Source organism: Cottoperca gobio, chromosome 9 (assembly GCF_900634415.1).
Source record: "Cottoperca gobio chromosome 9, fCotGob3.1, whole genome shotgun sequence".
NCBI lineage: Eukaryota > Metazoa > Chordata > Actinopteri > Perciformes > Bovichtidae > Cottoperca > Cottoperca gobio.
The window spans coordinates 7203845-7227830 of NC_041363.1; the positions used below are offsets into that span (position 1 = coordinate 7203845).

At 44.1% G+C, this 23986-nt stretch overlaps 2 protein-coding genes across 5 annotated transcripts in view; one reads left to right on the forward strand and one right to left on the reverse strand.

The window, feature by feature from the left end:
- Positions 1 to 9928, forward strand: part of bmp1a (bone morphogenetic protein 1a) — a 30086-nt gene extending 20158 nt beyond the window's left edge. Inside the window, exons 8-20 of the mRNA XM_029440390.1 lie at positions 587 to 702; positions 847 to 949; positions 1348 to 1464; positions 1887 to 2032; positions 2143 to 2338; positions 2579 to 2704; positions 3791 to 3951; positions 4106 to 4286; positions 4407 to 4532; positions 4671 to 4798; positions 5165 to 5378; positions 6238 to 6488; positions 7827 to 9928. Of these exons, the coding sequence (XP_029296250.1) occupies positions 587 to 702; positions 847 to 949; positions 1348 to 1464; positions 1887 to 2032; positions 2143 to 2338; positions 2579 to 2704; positions 3791 to 3951; positions 4106 to 4286; positions 4407 to 4532; positions 4671 to 4798; positions 5165 to 5378; positions 6238 to 6488; positions 7827 to 7961 (2000 nt within the window). The 3' untranslated portion in view covers positions 7962 to 9928. The remainder of the gene's footprint in view (positions 1 to 586; positions 703 to 846; positions 950 to 1347; positions 1465 to 1886; positions 2033 to 2142; positions 2339 to 2578; positions 2705 to 3790; positions 3952 to 4105; positions 4287 to 4406; positions 4533 to 4670; positions 4799 to 5164; positions 5379 to 6237; positions 6489 to 7826) is intronic.
- A 1821-nt stretch (positions 9929 to 11749) lies between these two features.
- On the reverse strand, positions 11750 to 23635 carry disp3 (dispatched RND transporter family member 3). Of its 4 annotated transcripts, XM_029440620.1 has the most exons (22): positions 23580 to 23632; positions 23221 to 23320; positions 18327 to 19322; positions 18020 to 18239; positions 17756 to 17892; positions 17493 to 17627; positions 17088 to 17248; positions 16773 to 16912; positions 16562 to 16653; positions 16257 to 16421; positions 15588 to 15749; positions 15277 to 15423; positions 15053 to 15189; positions 14769 to 14938; positions 14541 to 14671; positions 14110 to 14294; positions 13872 to 13998; positions 13183 to 13328; positions 12913 to 13072; positions 12680 to 12793; positions 12377 to 12549; positions 11750 to 12188 (listed from the first exon to the last, which is right to left on the reverse strand). In XM_029440620.1, the coding sequence occupies exons 3-22, from the start codon at positions 19312 to 19314 to the stop codon at positions 11832 to 11834; spliced, it is 4047 nt and encodes a 1348-aa protein (XP_029296480.1). In that variant the 5' UTR covers positions 19315 to 19322; positions 23221 to 23320; positions 23580 to 23632; the 3' UTR covers positions 11750 to 11831. The 4 variants fall into 4 exon arrangements, with proteins under 4 accessions (XP_029296480.1, XP_029296481.1, XP_029296482.1 ...); XM_029440621.1 differs by lacking the exon at positions 23221 to 23320 and having other exon boundaries at positions 23580 to 23635; XM_029440622.1 differs by lacking the exon at positions 23580 to 23632 and having other exon boundaries at positions 14541 to 14668; positions 23221 to 23435.
- Positions 23636 to 23986: the final 351 nt, after the last annotated feature.

Consider the following 23986-nt stretch of genomic DNA (forward strand, 5'->3'; position numbering starts at 1 on the left):
GTTCTCAAGATGGACAACTGAAGATACAATCTACTCTCTATCATTTCCTGTCGGTCTTAATCAAACACATCTTTATTCACTTGGCATGAGCCCCCCCTCAGTGCTTCCACTGGTGGATGGTGTTTGGGAATCAGTCCTTGCACACTTTAGTTTTGCCATTCAAACTAAGGCTGGTTTTTCACAAGGCGTACATAATGCATCACGTCCTCCATGGTTATTTATAGTGGGCCAGGTTTATTTTCAGAGGATGCTCAGAGAAAGTGTCTCACACTCTTTATTCCTTTTTTGTGTGATCATCATCTGGAGTTGGTGGGGGAGGGGAGGGGTGAGGCGCAGGGTTGTGGGTGAATATTATCAGCAGATGTGCCTTTGAACATAAAAGAGCTGCACATTACTTCACATTCGGTGTAATAATTCCAGCATCGTGCATCTGTCTCTGCAGCGATGTTTCAGGGGATTTACTTCAGAGCGGATGTGTGTATAACTTAAATTAGTGGCTTAGGTGTTTTCAGGCAGTGACTAATTGGCAGTGCATCATGCTCACGGCTCAGGCCTTACGTGCGTGTCTGTGTGTGTTTGTGTACAGGATGTGGGGACAGTATGCAGGACAGCAGCGGGAACTTCTCCTCTCCAGGCTTCCCCAATGGATACTCGGCCTACATGCACTGCATCTGGAGAATATCCGTCACACCAGGGGAAAAGGTATGAGCATATGGAAAGTACCAGATCAACTTTGAAATGCCAGAAAACGAGCTCCGCTGTCTGTTTACACTGATGTGGTGTCTGAGTTACTTCTTAATTATAGAAACCGTGTGAGTAATCCCGCTCTGTTGGTTTTTTTTTAAGATCATTCTGAACTTCACCTCCATGGATCTGTACAGGAGCCACTTGTGTTGGTACGACCATGTGGAAATTCGAGATGGATACTGGAGGAAGGCGCCGCTCAAAGGTCCGTTTTAACGGGAGAATGCTCATCAAGGGCTGCAATTTTTATTATCTAATGACATTTACTTGAAATGTTACAGTGGTGATAGCTAGACACAGGTTTTACGTGTGTTCAGTGAAAGAGGTACACGGTGTACACAGTTCTATTAGTTTCTGCTAGTCATACCTAGGACATACAGTATTAGAATTTTCCATACATGAAATGTTAAAATATAGACGCTAATTGTTTTAGCTCTCGTCTGTTTCTATGTTTTTGAATGAGGTCTCTCATTACCTCTCTTATACTTTTACTTGTGTGTTTTTTATGAAGTAAAGAGCTGTGTAGAGGAATGTTAGCGTCATCGCAGGTGACGTGATAATCAAATCTTGGTTAATGTGCGTGTTTCGTCCCCTGTGACCCAGGTCGTTTCTGTGGTGACAAGCTGCCGGAGCCAATCATCTCCACCGACAGCCGCCTGTGGATTGAGTTCCGCAGCAGCAGTAACTGGGTTGGAAAAGGTTTCTCCGCCGTTTATGAGGGTAAGAACCCATTCCCCGACCTCGCTGCACCCCATTCCAGCATGCCGCTCAGCTGACTGAACGCATGGCCAGTCACGCATCCAACAATGTGCCTAGAGGCTGCAGTAATATCCACAGTTTTTGGCTCCCCTACTGCTGATGTGTCAGGCACTTTACGCTGCATTAATCAGATTTTGGCCGGCCTTCACACTCGGCTCCATTGTTTCCAGACCCTGCAATGATGTGTGTTTGTGTGTGTGTGTGTGTGTGTGTGTGTGTGTGTGTGTGTGTGGGAGCTGGTGGTGGAGGCATTTCAGCTCATCCACATTGCGTAAATCAGAACGGGGAGTACACGTTTTTATTAGCAGAGGCCATGTGCTGATGATACTGCTATCGAGGGAGCTCAGTGTTTCAAAATTTGTTGTTTTTATTGTCACATGCAGCCATCTGTGGTGGGGAGGTGAAGAAAGACAATGGACAGATCCAATCTCCCAACTACCCTGATGACTACAGGCCCAACAAAGTGTGCGTGTGGAAGATAACTGTAGCTCAGGGCTACCACGTAGGCCTTACCTTCCAGTCTTTTGAGGTAGGACACCAGTACTTTGTCATTTCTTCATTAAATTATGTTTTTGTGAGTTTTATGACTGATTTGGAGATGTTGCTATTGTCCAGCTCTAACCCTCTAACCTTCCCCAGATTGAGAGACATGACAGTTGTGCCTATGACTACCTGGAAGTGCGCGATGGAAACTCTGAAAACAGTCCCTTACTGGGCCGCTTCTGTGGCTACGACAAGCCAGATGACATCAAAACCAGCTCCAACCAGCTGTGGATGAAATTTGTTTCAGATGGTTCTGTCAATAAGGCCGGCTTTGCTGCCAACTTCTTCAAAGGTCAGAGGTTACGGGTTGTAAATTCTTAAGAGACAATGTCGACATCTGTTGAATCAGACATGTCACTCTCGTGTCGTTATTTTCTGAACATTGTGTTTATTTCAGATATTTTTGTTCCACCGTTGGGTTCTGTGCGACCCTCTTTGCCTAACCCTGCTGTTGTTTTGGGGGATTTCTCCTGTAAGCCACCGAGTCAGGGGGCCGGCAAAAAGGGTCCTAAACATATCTTTGTGTTTTCAGAGATGGATGAGTGCTCCAAGCCAGACAACGGTCGCTGTGAGCAACGCTGTGTCAACACACTAGGCAGCTACAAGTGTGCCTGTGACCCAGGCTATGAGCTGGCTGCTGACAAACGCAGCTGTGAGGGTAAGTAAAGGGGGAAAAAAGTCTTGAGCCCTGCTCACCGTGTAATTTACATACTTAAGCACTTTACAGTTAGCCACCCAAATACAATAAGTACAGTCATTCCTAAAAGCCCGAATAGATGCCGACAGTGAGCTGATGCTGGCCGAGCATTACCTTTGTACAGAATTGAGTCATAACAATGCAAGCATTATTTTGATCTCAAATGACATTTTGTTGTTTAAGACCTAACTACTATTATACAAGCTGTACAATATCTGGTTGACCACTGCCCTGACACTCCTGCCCCTAGAGGAAGTCAGCTGTTACTACAGTTTTGCTATATCCATCAATATTCAGCTCATGCTGTAGACTTTTTAGCTTTTTTTAGAAAATATAAAGCCGTAAAAATACAAGAAAATTTGATTGAAATAATATCTGAAAAGAAAGGAGGAATAAAATGAATTGTTTGTCATATGCATTAATGATAGTATGTATGTAGATACAATTGCAACAAATGAAATGGTATGCACTCACATAAACAATCACAAAGGTACGCAACAGAGAAAGTAACAATAATATGAGTAAGAAACTGGTGTCTTAATAACTACCCCGTGAAGGACTGAGAACCAAAACGTTTTTTAAAAATAAAGTTTATTGCAAGAGAAAGCAGAGTGTGTGTGTGTGGGAATCCTCTCTTCTCTTGACTTTGGACATTTCCTCCTACGCACCTGTCTACAAGATATTAAAGGTGTGCATCAGCCTTCAGTCATTTCACCAGTGTCCTCATCAAATAACTTTACGATCCATGTATCAACACAACATCTCTTACAGTTGGTACTGCACATTAAGTGTAGCTAAAAATAGCCAGGTGAGGGGCAACACCAGTTGTTGTAACATGTGTGTATTGCGTAACTGATACAAAGCCTGCCTGAGTCCTCAGTAATCGGGTTTATTCAGGACACAAAAGGATATTTCAGAGGGCATTTATTTCAGTTGTGTGGTCTGCAGTGTAACATTTAGTCATATTAATTATTTTCTGAACATTTTCATATATCAAGCTATAAACTATTTATCCTTGTCTCTTCCCATGTTGTGTTTTCTGTCCAGCTGCCTGTGGAGGCTTCATCACCAAGCTGAATGGGTCAATCACAAGCCCGGGTTGGCCCAGAGAGTACCCCCCAAACAAGAACTGCATCTGGCAGCTGGTTGCCCCCACGCAGTACCGCATCACTCTGCTCTTTGACGTCTTCGAGACTGAGGGCAATGACGTGAGCACTGGGGTTAATTTGAATCGGCACGGGGTGGGTTTGTTCTATGTTCGCTCTCTGTCATTGCACAAGCATCCCTGTCCTCCTTGTGTTTCATGATTTAAAGCCAAATAAAATGTTCCTGACTCTTCACATGCTCTGTTTCTCCGCTCAGGTTTGTAAGTACGACTACGTGGAGGTGCGCAGTGGGCTGTCAGCAGATTCAAGGCTTCATGGGAAGTTCTGTGGGGCAGAGAAACCAGAAGCTATTACCTCCCAGTACAACAACATGCGCATTGAGTTCAAATCAGACAATACTGTTTCCAAAAAGGGCTTTAAAGCGCAGTTCTTCTCAGGTGAGTCCTCAGGGACAGTGTTGTGCACAGCATCACAAGACTTTTAAGTCACTTGGAGAAGCTAGCTGTCAGTCTTGAAAGGAAACAGTCACCAAGGTTTTGTCCGCTGTGCTTCCTCAGACAAAGATGAATGCTCTAAGGAGAACGGTGGCTGTCAACATGAGTGCGTCAACACCTTTGGGAGTTACAGCTGTCAGTGCAGGAGCGGCTTTGTGCTGCATGAGAACAAACACGACTGTAAAGAAGGTAAATCACTCTTGACTTATTTCTTGCAGTCAGAGCAGACTGATGAGCGCATGCTTACTTGTGTCACAAACTGTTTGAGTTCATATTATCATGACACTGAGGTGCTTCGTTGACTCAGTGATGCCTTTTTTTTTACAGCTGGCTGCGATCACACTGTGAATAGCGTGAGCGGTGTTATCACCAGCCCCAATTGGCCGGATAAATACCCCAGCAAGAAGGCATGCACCTGGGCACTCACCACCACCCCGGGCCACCGCATCAAAATAGTATGTGCCACTTCCTCCTGCTTTCTGTATAACTTCCTGTGTCAGTCATGCTATTATGTGTGTAATTGAATTTCTAAATCCACTGAGGACATCTGTGTTTACTGTTCTGCTGTCAGAGACTGTTATGCCAGTCCTAACGATGATGTGTGGCTCCCCCTTCTGTTATTATCTGCTCTTCTGTCTACTGTGCCACTGACATGAAGTAGATTATTTTAAAATGTTGTATTTGTTTCTAAATAGCAATACAAAACAATGTGTCATCTGATTTAAAAAATGAGTAGCATAAAGTACTTTGAGCTCATACATTTCTATTTTCATTCTGTAACACACTTCTTAAAACATACTCATCATCTTGTTTTGCTGCAGACCTTCAATGAGATCGACATGGAGGCCCACCTGGAGTGTGCTTACGACCACATTGAGATTTACGACGGGCGAGATGGGAAAGCTTCGAGTCTAGGTCGCTTCTGTGGCACCAAGAAGCCACCACCCATCACGTCTAATGCCAACAAGCTGTTCATTCGCTTCTTCTCTGATAACTCTGTGCAGAAGAAAGGCTTCGAGGCTTCCCATACTGCAGGTAATAATAGATGCAATTATAGGAGTAAAACGTTTTTATTCCTGCGTAAAGGAATACCTCAACCTACATCAAGTACTCACCTGAATACTCAAGTACTCAGGTGAGTACTCGATGTACAGTTCTTGGATGAATTGAGGTAAAAGGGGGCTGTGTTTATCAACAGCAAAACATCTCTTTACAAACTCTCACACAACTTGTACTGTATAATCCAAGTTGTATATATTCCACATATACATTTTCACACTTGCTGGGGCGGGCTGCTCCCCCGTGCGAGTGCTGTTTTTTGCCGATGTGTTTAAAGTAGTAAGGTTTTGGGGAAAATGCATGTGTTTGGGAAGTAGTGAGTATACGAGTTGTGTGAAAGTTTGTGAACGGATGTTTCGATATAGTTTTGAGGCACCCATTTAATTCAATTCATCCTTTCATCTGTTTTTTGTAATTCTTTGTTCACTGTAGAGGTATGCGGGGATCAAAGATTTAAGGTAACACAGGATGAGTCATTTATATACAAGTGGTAATTTTGTGGGTGAAGTATTCTTTTAAGAAAAAACACAGTAGCTCAGAGGGGTTCCAGTATATTATCTAAGCTGCCATGTTTTCACTTAATTCAAGTTAATTTAAGGTCAATTACTCATGTGAAACTTCACAATGGTTTTGGGAAGTAATTCTCACAGGATTTAGTTTTGGTAACAACTGTCCACCCTGCATGAGAATAATTATGACTCACGTCTACAGAGCATGTTAAAGAATCCTGTATGACTGTAAAACCACATATGAGCGAGAGACAGCAGCTGTACTTATCATTACTGCCCTCTGTCTACAAAAAATGTCCACTTGAACTCAACTTTTCTGTTTGCAGAGTGTGGAGGTCGCCTAAAGGCTGAGGTCAAAACCAAGGACGTGTTCTCCCATGCACAGTTCGGGGACAATAACTACCCCGGAGCCTCTGACTGTCAGTGGGTGATCTCGGCGGAGAAAGGCTACGGCGTGGAGCTCATCTTCCAGACTTTTGAAATTGAAGAGGAGGCGGACTGCGGCTATGACTACATGGAGCTCTTCGATGGAGCTGACACTAAGTCTCCAAGGCTGGGACGTTACTGTGGCTCAGGGGTAAGAACATTTTCCTAACAACCGCTGCGCTCTGAATGTCTTTTCTTGGCATGTCACGCCGCTTCTTTTCGGTTTTACAATATCACAGCAGGAGTATTCAGACAATTGCTGCTGCTGTGTAACATTTGCCAGCAGTGTTTAAAAGGGTGACTTTGTGAACACTTGATTTGTGTCCATACTCCGGCTTTAATCAATTTTGTTAAAGTTTACGTGTTCCTCTGGGTTTGGGAGTGTTGCTGGGTTTGGGAGGCGGTTGTAGCTCGACACAAGCCTTCACCCCGTAGGTGCTGATAGCCTATCAGAGTCTCTGGCATCTGGTTGTAACGGCAAATTAATCAGCCAATGCTGAGGCTGCAGCCTGAGTCTGGAACAATGAGGCCAGCAGGGAATAGAAACACAAGTTTCCTCAGGTCAGAGAACAGCTTGATTTCATTTACGCACTTCAATAATAAGCTCTGGCCTTTTACTCACGCCTGTTCCTGTGAACTATTTGCTGGAGGGGACATAACACCACCAGCACCCCAGAGAGTGGCTCCTCAATCAAGTTTCCTTTTATAAAACGGGTCGAAATAAACTGACACAATTCAGTCAAAAGTAGGGTGAAAACTCATTATACTGTGGGAAGGCTTACTCTTAGCCCAAGGGCTTTTCTTAGTTAAATAGCAGACTACATTTTGCTGGGTGAACAATACAATGTGTAGGGTGCTTTCTTCTTGCCTTTTTAAATCCCATTCCAATAAACCAGGACTTATGGGCTATTGTAGATATTTATTCATGAATGACAGCTTTAATCAACAGCCCGGTGTGTTGAACAGCAGAGCTTTGTCATAGTGCCTGAGCACCACAACCACCTAATTATTTTTTACTATGATATTCCAAATTAATATTTATGTGATACTGCTATCCTGCCAATCAGCCAAGTCCAGTGTTGCATAGTTTCTGTTCACACATAATGAATTGGAAACCGTAACGACTTTATACTCAAGACAGTAGAAAGATTTGAAGTGCCGTGAATATGGTTTTGTTCAGGGAAGGAATGAGCTTGCTGGAGCGGTGCACATGGAACTAATCATCAAAGTATATTTTATCTTCACTTCAATGGCAGCCAAAAGCCTTAATCAGAGTAAAGCTGGAAAGAGCTAGTCCTGGTCCCGGACCCTTGCGTGGCCCCTGGCTGTGACAGAGCTCGCAGTCCTCTGCAGTCAGAAGCTATTCGTCATGGTCACTAATTAGACTTCAGTATCGGCATGTGAGAAGACTTATGTTTTAATTGAAGTGCAGTCAAAGAAGCAGAAAGTGACAGCACAAATGAATCTGTTGTTTTGTCCGTCCTGACAGCCTCCGGAGGAGATCTACTCGGCCGGTGACTCCATTGTGATCAAGTTCCGCTCTGACGATACTATCAACAAAAAAGGATTCCACGTCCGCTACACCAGCACCAAGTTTCAGGACACACTGCACTCTCGCAAGTGACCAGCGGGGGCCGGAAGGGGCCGTGCAGGGCAAAGGGGCAAACGGAGGGGCCCCCAGGGGAGGCGCCAGCCTGACGCTCGGAAACCTTCGGCCACCAAGATAAATCAGACACGACAGAACAGCCGCAAGACCACCAACCGCACCTCAGCTCCTAGGGGGGGCTCTAGCTCCCCCCACAGACTGTGAGGAGTAAAGCCATTCTGCAGTACACCTTGTTTTTACCTTTTTATGGTTAGGACTGGGGTGGGAGGATGAACGTCCGCCTTAGGCGGACAGTAGGGGAAAGTTTATTGACCCAGACCACTCCAGATATTTTTATTTGTTTTCTTCTTCTTTTTTATTTTTTTTATTTTTTAAATGTGCCTCCTAATGAGAGGCACAAAAGGAAAACTGTGGATTCTCAGGACCTGTAGGAAGGCAGGCATCAGCTGGACAGATCCCTGCTTTTGTCGGGCCAGCCCACCACATCCAGAAAGAGGAGAGGAAGAAGAAGAGGAGGAGGAGGAGTATGGGATGGTCTCCTGCACTCCTCAATAATTGCTCTCCTCTCCTCTCACTCTCATCCTTTTGGTTCAAGGATTCCTATCTGTAAAAGAACTTGACTTGAGATTTTTGATACTGTATGTCAGTCAGTTGCATGTAATTACAAGGAAAGAAGGAAAACTGTACAGTGGCAACACCAGCATTTGTAATTGGCATTGTCCTGGCAACCAGTGGCAAGATTCTCGTTGTTACCATTAACAAGGAAGTTAAGGAAGCAGTTATCTTATTAAAGGACTAATACATGAATTGTGGTCCATGTCTTCTGGTTAGTAATTGCTTGCCTGACGGACTGGCTATTACTGTACATCCATGTATAAAGTAATGTGTATGATCTTTCAAAGGGAACATGTGCTTTTCTCAGCTCAAACCAATTAGCACTTTACAGTGAATTGTTCCAAAATCATGAGCTTATGAATTTTTGTGAAATGCAATGCCAGTTCACTTATTTTTAAATGCATTTTATCTCTCTTATTCTTCATTGTTATTTTTTTTAATTGCTCCATTTAGTTCCTCAGGCATACTTGAACATTGTGTGTGCCCTGTAACATGGGGTAATAAAGATATGACTTATGTTTCAGTGTTGATTTACAGTTCTGATGTAAAATAATTTCTCTCTGGAGAAAATGCCTTTTCTTGGTACAATGAAGAATTTCTCTTGAACTAAATGAGCCTGGGTATTTATTGTCATAGTAATTATAATGTAAAGGTGGAAAGGTACTGTTGAAATTAGCCCTATAATTGCCTTCTAATGTATAGCCATTGGTCTCTGTTGAATATACTATGTTGCTCATTCATTCCTTTTCTCCATTTATTTCTCGCTCGACACGATGAGAACAATGTTGTGTGACATTGCAGGAGTCAGACACATCTGTTTGATGTCTGACCTTTGTGCACAATATAACGCTGTTTTGTGTCTTTTTTTAAATTAAACCATGTCCTGCATCCCACTGGCGGAGTTGCTGGTCGAGTGCAATCCAGGACACGTGAGTAGGAGGAGAAATACAGAGCTGAGGACTTAAATGGCACACTGGTCTGTTTGAAATACACCCAGCAAACACAAAAACAACAACAAAGCCAATTATAAATATCTGTTATTCACCGTATCTTTGATTCACTATTTATAGATGAAGCTAGTCATTTCAGACTACAGAAGGAAAGCCTTTCATGTTTCGCTTTTGCTAAATATTCATTCCCCTACATGTAACCTCACTTTCCCTCAATAATTATTACATAACAGAGCAGGTGAGCAGTGTAGCTGCACAGAAAACTGCAGGAATGGCAAGACTGAAACTGTCCCTCACTCCACTTAAGATGTAACCAGACTGCATTCTCTGTAAACACACTTTAAAAAGACAAATCCATGCAGGTTCATTGCCTTTTAATATACATTTGTTTTCTTTGGATGATTAAATTTCCCATTTGTATATATGTTTTATTCAATTATCTAAGTACATGCATATCATTTAGATTATTTAGCATTTTCTGTATTTGTGTAATCTGATGCACTTTATTTACTCTCCGTATCAGATTATAAATGTGTTTCATTTTAGTCGAGTAAAAATGTGAAGAAAGTGAACCATACTCTTATTTTTATATATATATATATAATTAATTAATTAACACAAATGTAGAGACTATCATTCAGAGGTTGAAAGAGTGTCTTTGCTCCAGTGAGGGCAGACTGTATATCGAGATGAGAAAACGTATCATCGTACCCTTTCAAAGTAATACTATCTTTATGCCCCAGCTGCACGGACTTGTTATTTGCAAGCAAAAGTGATCTCCATACAAGAAGTGCTCCTGGGGAAAATAACCTTCACATTTAAACACATGTAAATGGACCACCAACATTCAACCTCTTTAGAAGTTCCTCTAAATTGGCAACACTTTCTTTTTCTACTGCCGCATAATAAACGTGGTGTTGCTGCTTCAAATAAGTCTGCAAATATTTACTCTAAATATTATTTCTGTTCCCACCTCGATGAGCAGTAAATGCCTCTGTATGTAGAACGGCCGTCCTTTTGTTTAATGACCAACATGAAACATTCATGCGCTGCAAGTCAATGTAGAATCTGAGCCGTTTGACATGAATAATTAACGACTGGAGATGCGATGCTGCCTACTGTAGCCCTCCCAGGAAGATGTGACTGAAGGCAAACGGTGACAGATCTTCATCCTGCTCTGCTGTTACATTACATAACAATGCAGAGGAAGACAGCGCTGACCTTTCACAAAGGAAAACACCCAAGGCTTTCTGCGCTTGTTTTATTTGACATTCACAAGTAACACACACACACACAACAGAAATGTAGTGCTCTTGCTGCAATTGAGTCAGTCGCTCTCCCTAACCATTATTGTGTTATGTGTTTTGACAAATGGCCCTTCACCTTCACTGCGGGGCACACTGGAGCCGGCGTCGATGGGGGTTTGAGTGGTGCTCTAAATTGTGTGAGAGCAGAGAAGGAGAGCAGAGTTGGTTACAGTTAGTGCCTACAAGTGCAGTGGAGGACGTGGGGGTGCACCTGAGGAGCTGACAAGAGGTTTCTTTCAGTTGGCGCTAATGACAAAAATAGAGACCAGAAGCGGTTTGAGTTCCAAGATATAAACATGGGGAAGGGTGTGTGCTGGCAGCCTCAACAGTTGAGTGCTGGTGTTGTGCGAGAGCAGCATACTGAAAAACGTACATCACGCATTACATTTAACAAAACTGTGCACGGTATAAACTTGACTACAACTTTGAATCCAGCCACATCGGGACATCATAAGCTTTTGTTACAAATGTGGCTGAAAACACACAAAAAAATCTAAACAAAGATGGTTTCACAAGATGGACATGAATCATGTGAACCAATTAACATTACTTGTCACGGACGTCAGAGCGCGGCACCCTGTCGGTGTTCACGGGTCACAGAACAGTCAGTAGCTTTTCACAACTCGATGAGTTACACCGATGAAAACTGTGACTCAGCCAATGATTACTCAATCCTCTCCACCTCCAGGCTCGAGGCGATATCGGATTAAATAAATACCTCCGCTGAATCATGTCAACCCAGAAAGGTCATCCCACCATTGTGAGTCACATAGTCATTAACACTATAGTACTTACATGTGCTTACAATCCACTGATTAATACAAGTGAAAGATATGTGATGACAAACGGCTTCTAATGAAGGAATAGATTGTGACATCTTTGTGCTGTAAAGATCATTTACTGATCTGATATTCCTCCTGAACATGGAGGAGAATAGAGTGCTTACATTTTTCATAGTTTTGCGTACAGAGGAACTCCCCTGCCTGACATCAGTGTGAGTTGGCGGACAGTTGTGTTTACGCGCCGATTGATTGCCAGGCCGACGCTCCGAACTGTCTTCCCACCCAGCACAGAGCCGCTCCCAAGGCTGCCACCGCCATCACTGCCAGACTGGCCTTCAGCACAGCGCCGGGGGGTCTGGTGAAGCGGGCGGGGGCCATGCACGCCAACATGGCCACGGTCACGGTCAGGGTAAACAAAATGGAGACTGCGGTGTTAATGGCCACTATCTGGCCAAACTTGGCGAAAGGCACAATGACACAGAAGAAGAGAGGGACTGTGGAGATCACTGTGGTGACTGCGCTGGACACTATGGCAACGCCCACATGGTTCACTGCCTCCAGGGTTCGCCTCTGCCTCTCGGCCCCGGGCTCCTGTAAACAAAACACAGATTAATAGGAGGAGCGGCTCTTCTTTATTCATGAGCCTTCAGGGCGCTTCTCGCCTTATTAAATCCAAAGAATCTCATTAGTTTGTTTTTAGTAAGTGTGTAAACAGAACACATGCTGTGGAAGTTTTACTGATTGCTCATAATTGCTGAAACAAATGTACACTCCCTTACCGCGTTATGACCAGGCGTGGAGATCATGGTCTCCCCGGCCAGCAGGTATCCCTCCACCAGGTGGAGGCAGTAATCCACTGAAGATCCCACAAGTATAGAGAGAGAAATCGCCTCCACGGCTCCCATCTCCCAGCCCAGCCAATACATGACCGCCACCACCTGACAGATCACTCCTGTATAAGGCCCAAAACTCACCATTACACTTGTGATCCTGACCTGAATATTCCATTTTAAAACCCGTTCCTTATTGAGTGTTTAAACAGCTGTCTTCCAAACCTGAACATACAACTTTTCATCTCTTACCTAGAATGGTTATGAGTACTGGGAGCAGCAGCAGAGGATGTGCGGTAAACACAGACACAGCTGCCACACAGATGGCTAGAGACAGCAGCAGACTCCAGAGGGCACTCTCCACACCTACAAACACCAGAGAGCAGTATATTAGCAGAGCTTTACATGCGGCTGTTCTCACTCACTCCTGCGGATTGATCCTTAAAATAACTTCTCTTTGACATGCAGTGCCGCCTGTCAGTCACCTATGATTTCCATGAAGATCTGCTTCCAGTGCTCGCAGGTCTGGAAACCCCGTTGCAGAGCGGAGGACTGCGGGAGGGAGGCGAGCTGCTCCTGGACGAAGTTCTCCCACTGAAGGAAGTCGGAATGGGTCTGAAAGGAGGATTTGCCCTTGTATGTGGTCTTGGGAGAGGAAAAGTAGAGGGTAAGGCATGGCACAGGCTGAAAGGGAACTGGAAATGTGCTGCTCTGTGATGCGGGAACATGAGAAGCTGAAAGATGAAGAGACTTACAGACTCAAAGGCCATGGACAGCCAGCGGACCTTGCCACCGTGCATTCCCACCGCTCCGTGGGAGAGCTGCCCCGGGAGCAGGTTGGGCTCAGGGAGAGAGTGACACTCAGGATGGAGCAGAGGCAGAATAGACGAGAGTTTATTACCTGAAGAGAACAGAAGAAAGGACTGTTCACACACTTTCTCTGGAGAGTAGTGTTTCATTAGAGTTTGCAGCGTTTCTTTTACCCATTTGTTAATCACTTAATATTACAGTTGTGTGCTATAAAGTGTCTAAAATAATATTTTAGGGCTGCAACTACTGATTATTTTCATAACCACCTTATCATTATCATTCCTCTATTGATTGATTCATTATTTATTTTATAAAATGTCAGAAAATAGTGAAAAATGGCCATTACAAGTTAACATCTTCAGTCCAAAACCCCAAAATATTGAACTTGCTAATAAAGAACAATAAGAAAACCAGAAAATAATAATATTTAAGAAGTTCAAACCAGTGTATTTTTTTAGCACTTATGCTTTAAAAATTCAACAATCAAATAGATTGATACCTTTATTGTTGATCAAATAACTCACCAGTTAATCAACAAACCATTTCAGCATCGTAAGGTTTTCATTAAAATAAAGTTGTATGATATTTAATGCCAAAATAAAAGATTGAATTCTGAACTGTGTTTGGGTGTTACCTGATGGCAAACACTGCGCTCCTCCTGGCTTCACAAGTTGTGTGTTTGCACTAATAGCTTTACAGATTTTGCAAAGACGCCCCATTTCCTGGAAAACATCGAAGTCTGGGTCCAATATAATGCTGCCCTTTGAAGAGATTCAAACACCACGTCAGCCACATGAGAATCTAAACAAAATTAGGGCTCTGCTTTATTTCTGTAGATTTTTAAGACACACTGACACAGGTGTGACCCTCACCATATCTCCAATAACGTGGTTGTCCCTGTGTTCGGTTCGGTTGACTCCCAAGATGCCAAATACAACAAATACCATCGCCCCAGTGTCGACCAGAGGACGCACCGCTGGGTGGCCACATGCACCGCCACTGCACGGGTTGAAACCAAAGGTTTTGGATGATTTCATTTTGGCAGGAGAAGAAAGATCTTTGGAAAGAGAAGCAGAGGAAAATCTCTCAACAGGCATTTATTTATACAGTGTAAAAATATCTCTATAACTGGAGTACTGTGGGAAAGTCCTCCAGTGGGTTCAGATAGGTCCACTTTAAGAGGCAATTTGAGCAAGATGTGTGTCATATCACTGTATTTTCTCTATTTGTAAGACTCAACATGAGGAAGAAAAGACATTTCAGCAGTGAGAAAAGAGTTTTACTGATGGACTAGCTTGCTCACCACTGGGAAGAGGAATATAAAAGGTTCCTTGTGTGGGTCCGTCAGGCCCAGAACTGATGCCGCAGCCAGGCGGGTTGACACACACGCGGCTGGGATGAGGTCTCAGTCGGCGCTGGGCGAAGCACAATCTCCTAAGAGCAGAAAACAGCTGAACTGATAGTATGTCCCCTCAAACAACATGACAGTCCATCTAACTTATGCTTAGATTTTTTTCACTGGAGTTTTCACCTGCCGTGCTGCTGCACAGACGGTGCTACATAAAAGGAAAACTCTGGCGTCCAGCCATGACGGGGTTCACACGAGGTGGATGTGATCATCCAGCTGGGGTACGGGTGGTACACATGGGAAGCACACACTGTCATTCTGGTGGTGTAATTGCCGCGGGGTTGATTATAAGCCTATTCAGATAAAACAAGATTAGTTATAAGCCGCTTTAGTGGCACATATCTCAGTTGAGAGACATAATGGTTCAACTAATTATATTACTGTTATTACTTCTTTTGCTCTCTAACCTGAAACGACGACACCTCTTCATGCTCTGGGCTGCACAGTTTCCACGGGGAGGGAGTGCTGGTGTTGAGCGCGAAGCGGTAAAGGGTTGTAGAGGCTCCGAGCTCCAACTTTGATATGTACACCGTAAGTAAAGAGCCTAAATAAAACAGCACAGAGTACAATATTTCAAAAATAGTGGGAGAGGTTATAAATAGGGAGGATTTCTATGTGTTGGATGTTTTACCAGTTTGGTTGGTGCTTGAATTTTGTTTTGCTGAACTCCGATGAGCATTGGAGGTTGCTGTGCTCGGGTGCTGCTGATGTGTAGAGAACTTAAATGCTGATGAGGAAGTGTGTGTGTACAAAGGATGGGGCTTTTCCATGAACACACCTGCAGAACAAAACGTGCAGTTCAGATAGAAGTCAGAAAAGTCTTGATTCATCCAGACTTTTCTACGTTTTTTTGATTCTTCGTTGGCCGTGGAGGCATGTGGTAACAAACAAAGTTTTCTTCAAGAATTCAATGTAAAACGGGGTGACTACTTTCAGTCTCACCTGAGCACATGGGGCAGGAAATACCCTGACCGCTGAGGTTGCTCCTCAGTGCCAGCAGAGTCTGGAGGTTTGTGTCCCGGCGGAAAAGAAGGGGGGCGTGAGTGGCTGGCCTCAGGAAACAGCAGCACCCGGCAGATAAGAGCAGAACCAGGAGGAAGACACCTGGGCCGACAGGAAGACAATGACAAATGATGGCAGAGAGGAGGGTCTGATGAAGTAGATAGAGCAGCTCAGAGACACATCAGGAGCAAGGATCAATTACAGTGCCTCCCTAAAAGAGGGAGGTCGAATACTTCATTATAGGTGCTTGCTATTCCTCTCACAGACTACTCTCAGGCCGGAGAGAGAAAGGATTGATGACTGTGTGTTCGAGCACTCTATTTTATTGTGTAAATGAGTATCTATGTTTTTATTCTTAGCAACTATTCTTCTGTTTTTTTATCCTTTATTATATTTGGTGATTCAGATGCTTCGCTGTTTAGTTGTTTCATACAATGACAGTAAAGATGCTTGACTTCTTGACTTGATGAGCTGGAGGTTAGTCTCTTGGCTGACAATATCTGTGAAAACCAAACTATAGACATTTCCCCCTGATACTGAATAAGTTTTCTTGAGTATAGATTGCTGTGTCAAATAAATGAGTTCTCGTAGATTTATATGAAATCTCACCTAAAACGGTTTTCCTTCGCTCCACAGCTGGCTCTGCCACTAAGTGTTTTAGGGCCCACCGGAGATTTGTGCTCACCACACCCATGTGCTGCTGCCCTGGAGCGGACAGAGGTGTCTCCACTGACAGGGAAAGAATGGCCGCATCGCCGTCTGTGTCACAGGAGCCTGGCCGAGACAAAGACAAGGGGGCTCAGTGGAGCCTCGACGGCAGCGTTTTACAACCTTCACACTCGTTCCCGTTCCCATTCTCCCCCCCCCCCCCCCCCCCCATGATTCACTCAATGCTTAGAAGATAATAATCTCACCTGGCTCCATCTCCACTGACAGAAGTGCCACATCATCATCCTCATCTGACAAAGGGCCGTGGCTCGCTGACAGGCCCGAAAACAGCTTCCCCCTTCAGAGGGAGGAGAGGGTTAAGTGAGAGAGACAGCTGAAGGGATTACAACGCGCCTGTGTTGTCGCACTGTATGCACAAACAAAATCTCACACAAAAGTAAGGAAACAATGCCTCACCAGTTCAACCAGGTGTGTTCCTGAGGCTCCACACACTGAGTCCAGATACACAGGGCGGCGGGCATCAGGGCGGAAACCCAAAGCCAGCAGCAGCTGACAATAAGGGCCATGAACAGCCCAAAGTCATGCACGGCTGGGATCTAAGTGTCAGTTAAACGAAGAGCAGTGTAAAGGACCTTGAAACATTTAATTTGAGTTTATCGCATGAAAATGCCTGTCTGCTGAGAGAGGCACTTCTATTCATCCGTAGCAGGGGAGTCATTTATACTCCCTGTACGGATCCTATTAACGGCTGGATTTCTCTTCTATGATTACCTGAGAGAAGGTGTTGGCAGCATAGGCAGCTGCAGTAGTGAAGGAGGTGAGGAAAGTCGCTCGGCCGGCTGTTTTAATTGTGTAGATCATTCGCTGCTGCGGCTGACGCAGATGAGAAGCTTGTCTGAAGGTGCTGATGAACACAAATACATCATCCACCCCTGAGAAATGGTGAGAGAACAAAAGAGCTGACTTATTACATTTTATGGTGAAGGCACTGTTAAATAAAAAAGTTTTTCAACCTTTAAAAGGAATAGTTTGACATTTTGGAAAAATACACTTAGATGAGGAGATACTCTCCTTTCAAGAGTGGTATCGATCTCCTTATCCTCTTCTTAGTGCATTTCCCAAATTCAGAACTATTAATTTCAAATAAAAAAATCAATTGGTATTGTTTTCCCTTACCAATACCAATAATAACAAAGGCTGCAACTCCATTGAGAATGCCCAGGTACCTCACGCCAAACACAACATGGTACAAGAAGAGAGCCATCAGGCAGCTCAGTCCGATGCTAGCGAGTCCAAAGAAAGTCAGAAACACTAAAGAGAGACAAGAAAGAGACGAGGAGCTTGTAAACATCAACATGCTACCAAATAACTTTGACAGATTGACAATTGCAATGTGTACACATCAACACAAGTGGAATAAAGAGTAGGTCATACTGTACCAGAAAAGGAGGTAAGGACATAGACGAGCACAGTAATGCAGGCTCCGCTGATAACAGCCAACATCATGTCATTGTGGAAGGTGTGTCTCACCTCATCATCGAACAGCTCTGTCCCCCCATACAGCACCTTCACCTGGCTGGGACGAGGAGAGCAGATACAACAGAACATCACATTTCAACTGTTTGCAATACCATGAAGTGAATGTAGTGCAACAAAATAATCCCCTGATAGGAGCGATGATTGCACTGTGTTTGCGTCCTGACCTGGTAGATTGCTTGGATAGGATGTCTGCATACTGAACCACAAAGTTTTTGAAGAGTGATCTTTGCTCGTGAGCTCGGTCCTGCAGGGAGTAGTAGGAAGGGAGAGGAGCTCCGAAGTGGATCTCACTGCGTAAGAGAGAGGAGGTGAGATGCTCAGGGGACAGACTCTCATCCACGTACCAGTAGAACTGTGGGTGGGTGATGGCCAGACTCAGAGAACCTGGGAATACATACACGGAGGACTCTTACAACAATAAATACGCTTGAAAGATGTTATTATCCCCCACTTTTCACTGTGTGGACTCACCTTGAATATCAGCGAGATCTGGGCCCATGCCATCATAGTATATCTTCCCTCCTCTCTCACTGGGGTACAGGTAAGACAGGACTGAGCTGGGTGGGGAGCAGTAGGACGGTCCCAGAGGCAAATCCCTCAACATCTCCAGAGGCTTCCAGCAGAACTGATGAAACTGCGGGTGCTGCATGAGCATGCGCTCAACGTGGTGAATCGTCTGCAGGCGTTCCGGGGTGAAGATGTTGCTGTCGCCCTCCCCTTGAGCCACAAACACCAGCTCTATCCTCCACAGAGCCTGACTCTGCAGGTAGTAATTGGGAGCAAACCTGCGCCTCCTAATGAGCGGCAGAGTGGAGTTTCCATCCCATGATCTCTCCGCTTCCTCCTCTGCTCTGTGATTTGAGTTATTGTGCTTCTCCATTTCCTCCTGACCCATATCAAGCACTGTCCTATTATCTCTGCTGGCTGCGGCTCCTCTCTTCTGATCATCTCCTGTGTGTAAAGGGTCATTTTTAGGAGTGGGGGACCTCACGCCCTCGTTATTTGTCCTGTTGAATACTCCCTGTCTGCTCAGCCTCTCCAGCAGAAGCTCCCTCAGGGCCTCAGACTCGCTGTTATCTAAGTCTCGCTTACGTCTGTCCCAGGACCCCAACTGAGTCTTTACAGCGATGGTGAGGGCGTCGAAGCGCTCGGCAGAGAAGTGACTGTGAACCTCAAAGGCACTGTAGGAGAGGTCTATGTCCAGAGGAGGGCAGTAGAGGAGCATGTAGGCGAACAGGGCGCATGGAAGTGAGACAACAACCCCTAAAACCACTCCACTGGCCCAGGGCTGTGTGTACACCCACCCCACTGCCCTCCACAGTCCACACACCCCAGCCTCCCCAGAGAAACAGCTCTGTCCTGCTGCGTGTGCTACTCCATCTTCTTCCTCCTGCTCCTCCTCATCTTCCTCGCCTCCCCAGCTGGTCTGAAACAGCAGCGGCTCGTCCTCCACATCCATGCTGGCACCTGTCAAGGACACAAAACAACACTTGATCATTAATCACTAAAAGTAACATCCGTTCCTTTCTTCGGGCAGCAGCACAAAATAGATGTTTGAAGTAGCAGCAGCTGATACGCACATCAGACAAAATGAAGAACAACGTATCTTTTAAAAGTTGCACTCAGCGAGCGAAGAGGTCTGAATTGCAGCTGTTGACAAAGGGCTTCTATTGGTACATGGAGAAACTTGAGGAGGCATATAAGAAAAAATTGTTTTCTGAGTCCTGCTTTAAGATGCTGATCACAGAGCGGGGGGCGGGGGGGTGAGACAGGCTAAAAGCTGTGATTTTATTCTTCTCAGCGTGTGCAAGCCATTATAATCCAGAGAGGGTCTGCTGGTGCCTTTTACATATCAACAGTAGCTGTGCCTGAGCAAATTAAATCATCTCACCTGTCTAATTACTGCCAAGAAGAGCGAGTGGGATATTAGTCAGAGTTGGAATAAGAGAGAGTTTATCTCCTGTGATGGCCTTTGAATAATAGTGTCAATAGGTGCCCCCTTTTTTCCCCCACTCCTCTACACAAAAGATACTACAGTTTACATTCAGGTGGCAGTGAGCCCGCTAACTGCAGCAATTTATCTATTCTCTTAAGAGCAGTGCTTTAAGGTCAGCCAGGTAAGACAGTGAATCTTGATTATGTTTAAAAGATAGCTGCACTCAGCGCTGGAGCTCAAGTGAAAATCCATCATAAAAAAGAATAATTTACAAATGATACCATGTAAACAATATTTGTAGAAATGATAGACTCCAAGAGATAGAAAAAGACTTTTGAGAGACAAACCCTGGAGCTATAAATAAACAGGAGGCTTGTTGATTTATGAGATGTGTGTTTGTTCTCTTACGCCTGAATAAACCTTATTTCACGGTAAAGCTAAAGGAGAAAATATACTTGTGTATGCTGGAGAAGATCTCCTCAGGAGAGGTCACTGTTGTTTACAAAGTCTCCAGTTCACTTATAATGGAGCAGCTGATGGATGTGTTATTAACAGCTCTACACTGTCTGAGACATTGTTTAAAGATCTCAAACATTCTGCATTACTTATATATGCTAATGAAGTTGTTTACTAGGTTTGTCCTTTTATGAAAGAGATAATAAAGCCTGTTGAGTTGATAACCAAGGCATTGACTGTGTCTAATACTTCCTATTTTGGACCATTTTTCAAATCTGCACAACATTTCCTTTTATTAATCACCATGTCATCTAAGTGCACAGATAAGGACACCAGTGCACCTTTTAATGGGAGCGTAGCAGACCGGCATCTGCCCACGCACTGTCAATGTGAACCTGCTCTTTCAGAGGACAAATCCATTAATGGTGATGGGAGGTTTGGTATTAATCTGTGAAAACAGAGACCGAAATATAATATCCCGACAAAATCATCTCCTTATTTTCAGTTATTTGGGAACACAGTGCCATGTATGTCTAAAACAAAACAAGGGAATTACTTTGTTCCAATTTAAAGGCGGTAATTTTGTGGCGTCGTGAGTTTTTATTTCAAAATGAGCATAATTGTGTTGTTTTCTGTAACGGCATAATGAAAGACACTTTTCCTTTTTTAAATGTTTTTCTGTCCAAGTAATATGATCAATTATGTGACTAAACCTTTAAGAATTTAGAGATTTATTAGAGATATAATTGCACATTTAGAGTAAATGAAATGGAATACAGCTTTGGTAGTTAGATTATTGTAATCCTGTTACATGTCATCATCTCTGCCTCTCCAGCTTGTTTTAATGATGGTGCTCTCATCAACAGAGGATGAGAGGAGGCACGCAGACGAGCACAGAAATACAATGAGAGATGTGAAATGAAGGAAGGAAAGGGGGGGGGGGGGGAGAGAAAAGCCTAGGGAATGAGTGAAGACACACACACACACACACACACACACACACACACACACACACACAGCCGTCACTCTTCAAACAAACGACCAGCACCTCAGAAATATGTGAAAAGAAATTGTGCTTTTCTGCTATTTAATATTCATGGCAAAATACAAACCTAAATGAGAGGACTACCGGCTGATCTTCATTTCTGTCCCCGTTTCAACATCAAAACAGGCGGTGTAGTGATGCAGATGTCAAAGTATTGACTCAGTTTGAGGAACTCATTAGAGACTGATATGCAAACTTAGCGCCTATTAGATATTGAGGCGGAGCTCTGTGCTGGATGCTAACCATACATCACATACATGCAACAGACAGTGGAGAAAAGATAACTACAGTGATGCACAGCCTTAGGGACACATCCTTTTCTCTCCTCTTTATGAGTCTGACGCTTCTTCGCAAGAGCATTGCACTTCATGCACAATATACAATAATTATGAGCGGTGTGCAGCTGTAAAGCACTGCGAGGAGTGCAGAGCCTGGTATGACTAATGTGTTTACAAGCTCCCAGAATTGTTCAACGCTGCTATTTTTCCTGCAAAGATTAACAGTACAAAGTCAGTTTATGGATTTAAAAAAAAGAGTAATTTGGGATCTTGCATTTCTACATTTATTGGAACAGTGTCTCCCTCGTGGCTCAGTCTATATTACAGGTCTGTGTTAGTTGTATATAATGTAGTTTTAGAATGAACACTGAAACAGATAAATGCATAAAGGCCTCAAGTGAATATCTATTTGTAGCTTTTGAGGTATGAAATCTTGTATTAACCGCTTGAAAGAAAAACCTTGCCTTACATAAGACTCAATTTTGAACTTTCTGTGTAGCTTTTTCTATTGGATATTTTAAAACAAGTGCTGCCCAGGTAGTCGTGCTGTACCTGCCTGCTTCTACAGCAATATGTGATGTTCTGTGTACTGCAGAACAGAGCTGTATTTATTTAGCCAGTTGTGAACAAAAAAAGAGGGTGAAACTCCACTAGAACAGATTTTCTTATGTATTTCTTCTCCCATAAAAGAGACATAAGCAGAGTTTCAGTGTTTTTACCCTTCACTTCATCTCTGGATTGCATCTGCTAGTTGAGGTGGGAGCTCTGAGCAATCCCAGCATGCTGCCAGACTGAACCCTTCACCTGTAATCATTTCTCTTGCACCTCCTTCTTCTCTCCCTCCCTCCCTCACTCTCCTGCCCTTTTTCTTCCCTTCAATTTTTCTCCATCTTGTCCTCAAAAGTGAGATTTGAAATCTTTCATCATTGACAGCAGCTAAAAATAACCACACCCTCCTCAGTTTTTATCTTCTCTCCATCTCATTCAATATGGATATCACATGCTGCCCCACACACATTCAGCGTGGTGTAAACTCAGCAAAGCACAGCACCTCATTTAAAAGGGCATTGATTTCACCACTAGGGCTCTATGAACACATTCCTCATGCATGAGCGCTCAGCAGTATGTTCATAGCAGACGTGCCTTTATCCTTTACGCACTGTGAATCTGGAGTCCGTGGTCCAAGTCAAACTCTCGAGATCCATTTGCACCTAACGGCGGTGTTCATGTTTCTTATTGTCGATGAATTCATGCTCGCACTGAAGGGAGCGCAAAGCTGTGTGCACGGTGTGTGAAGCATCTTGAGGCTGTATCATGCAATTTCTCCCACTCTCCTGAATACAACGTTGTAAATAAGCTCCGTACTACAGTCATGGTAGTTTCTTTTTCTCGCAGCATCAAAATCAACACATTCAAAACACAGAATGAAGCCTATTTCCTCAAACTTCATCCAGAGTTACTCTGATGAACAATGATTGTACTCCGAGCAGATAGAACATGCTGTTATTTATGTATTAATGATTAACAAATCAATCCCTTTTTGGATTGGAGTTTGCCTTCTGTAATTAATATTTGTATCAGTAAATCAGGCATAAACACAAGCGTCCCGACTATCGAAGCAAATGCCTGCAACACTGAGGAGAGTCTTACCTGAGGCTGATGAGACAAGAATTACAGGTGAAGCGTTCAGGCCTACTGGGTCCACTTGTAATGCGCTGAACTTGTGCTCTAATATTTCATCTCCTCCATACTGTGGTGTGGAAGGAAAAAAATAATAATTCACTGCTTTATTGTCACAGTTAATAACTCATCAAGAGAGAGCGACACCAAGGGAGTCCCCACAAGAAAATGACACATACACATCTATTCCCTCCCGCCCCCCCCCCCCCCGACCCCACACTATAGGAATCCTCTCATCTCAGCAGTTAATAACGTGTTGTTTCCCCTCTCCTTTTATGCTCCTCTGTCCTTGCTCTCTCGCTCTCGTGCACCCTCCCCTCCTCTCTTACCCGGTTGTCCAGGCGACAGAGTCAGTGAGAGACATTTCTTCCTAGAAGCTCCTCTCTCTCTCTCTCTCCCCCATGGCTTTGTTCAGCTGACTGGCTCACCGGTGGAAGAGAGGCGAGGAGGGGAATGCATCCGGAAAACCTCCTGCAAATCACTGGAGGACGGCAGGAGAGCCTGGAGGGATTTTATAAATGAACCAAAACGTGTCTGGAGCTGGTTCCACTTTGATTCAGATGGTTTTATGAGACCAACATGATGCAGTTGTTAAGACACTGCAGCCGAGCCCCCTCCCATTCTGCCAGAGTTGGTATGGTCGAGTCTAGTCTCAGTTTGTGGGGAGATGGGGTGTGTTATAAGAGGGTGATCACAATAACTGGCTACAGTTGGGGGACAAAGTACAGGCAATTTA

Coding starts and splice junctions, on each gene's coding strand:
- disp3 (XM_029440621.1), bottom strand. CDS start 19,314: ATGGATGTGGAGGACGAGCCGCTGCTGTTTCAGACCAGCTGGGGAGGC. Junction 15,424..15,587: donor TTCCTGCCCCATGTGCTCAG/GTGAGACTGAAA, acceptor TTTGTTCTGCAG/GTGTGTTCATGGAAAAGCCC. Junction 12,794..12,912: donor GATCTTCATGGAAATCATAG/GTGACTGACAGG, acceptor TGGTGTTTGTAG/GTGTGGAGAGTGCCCTCTGG.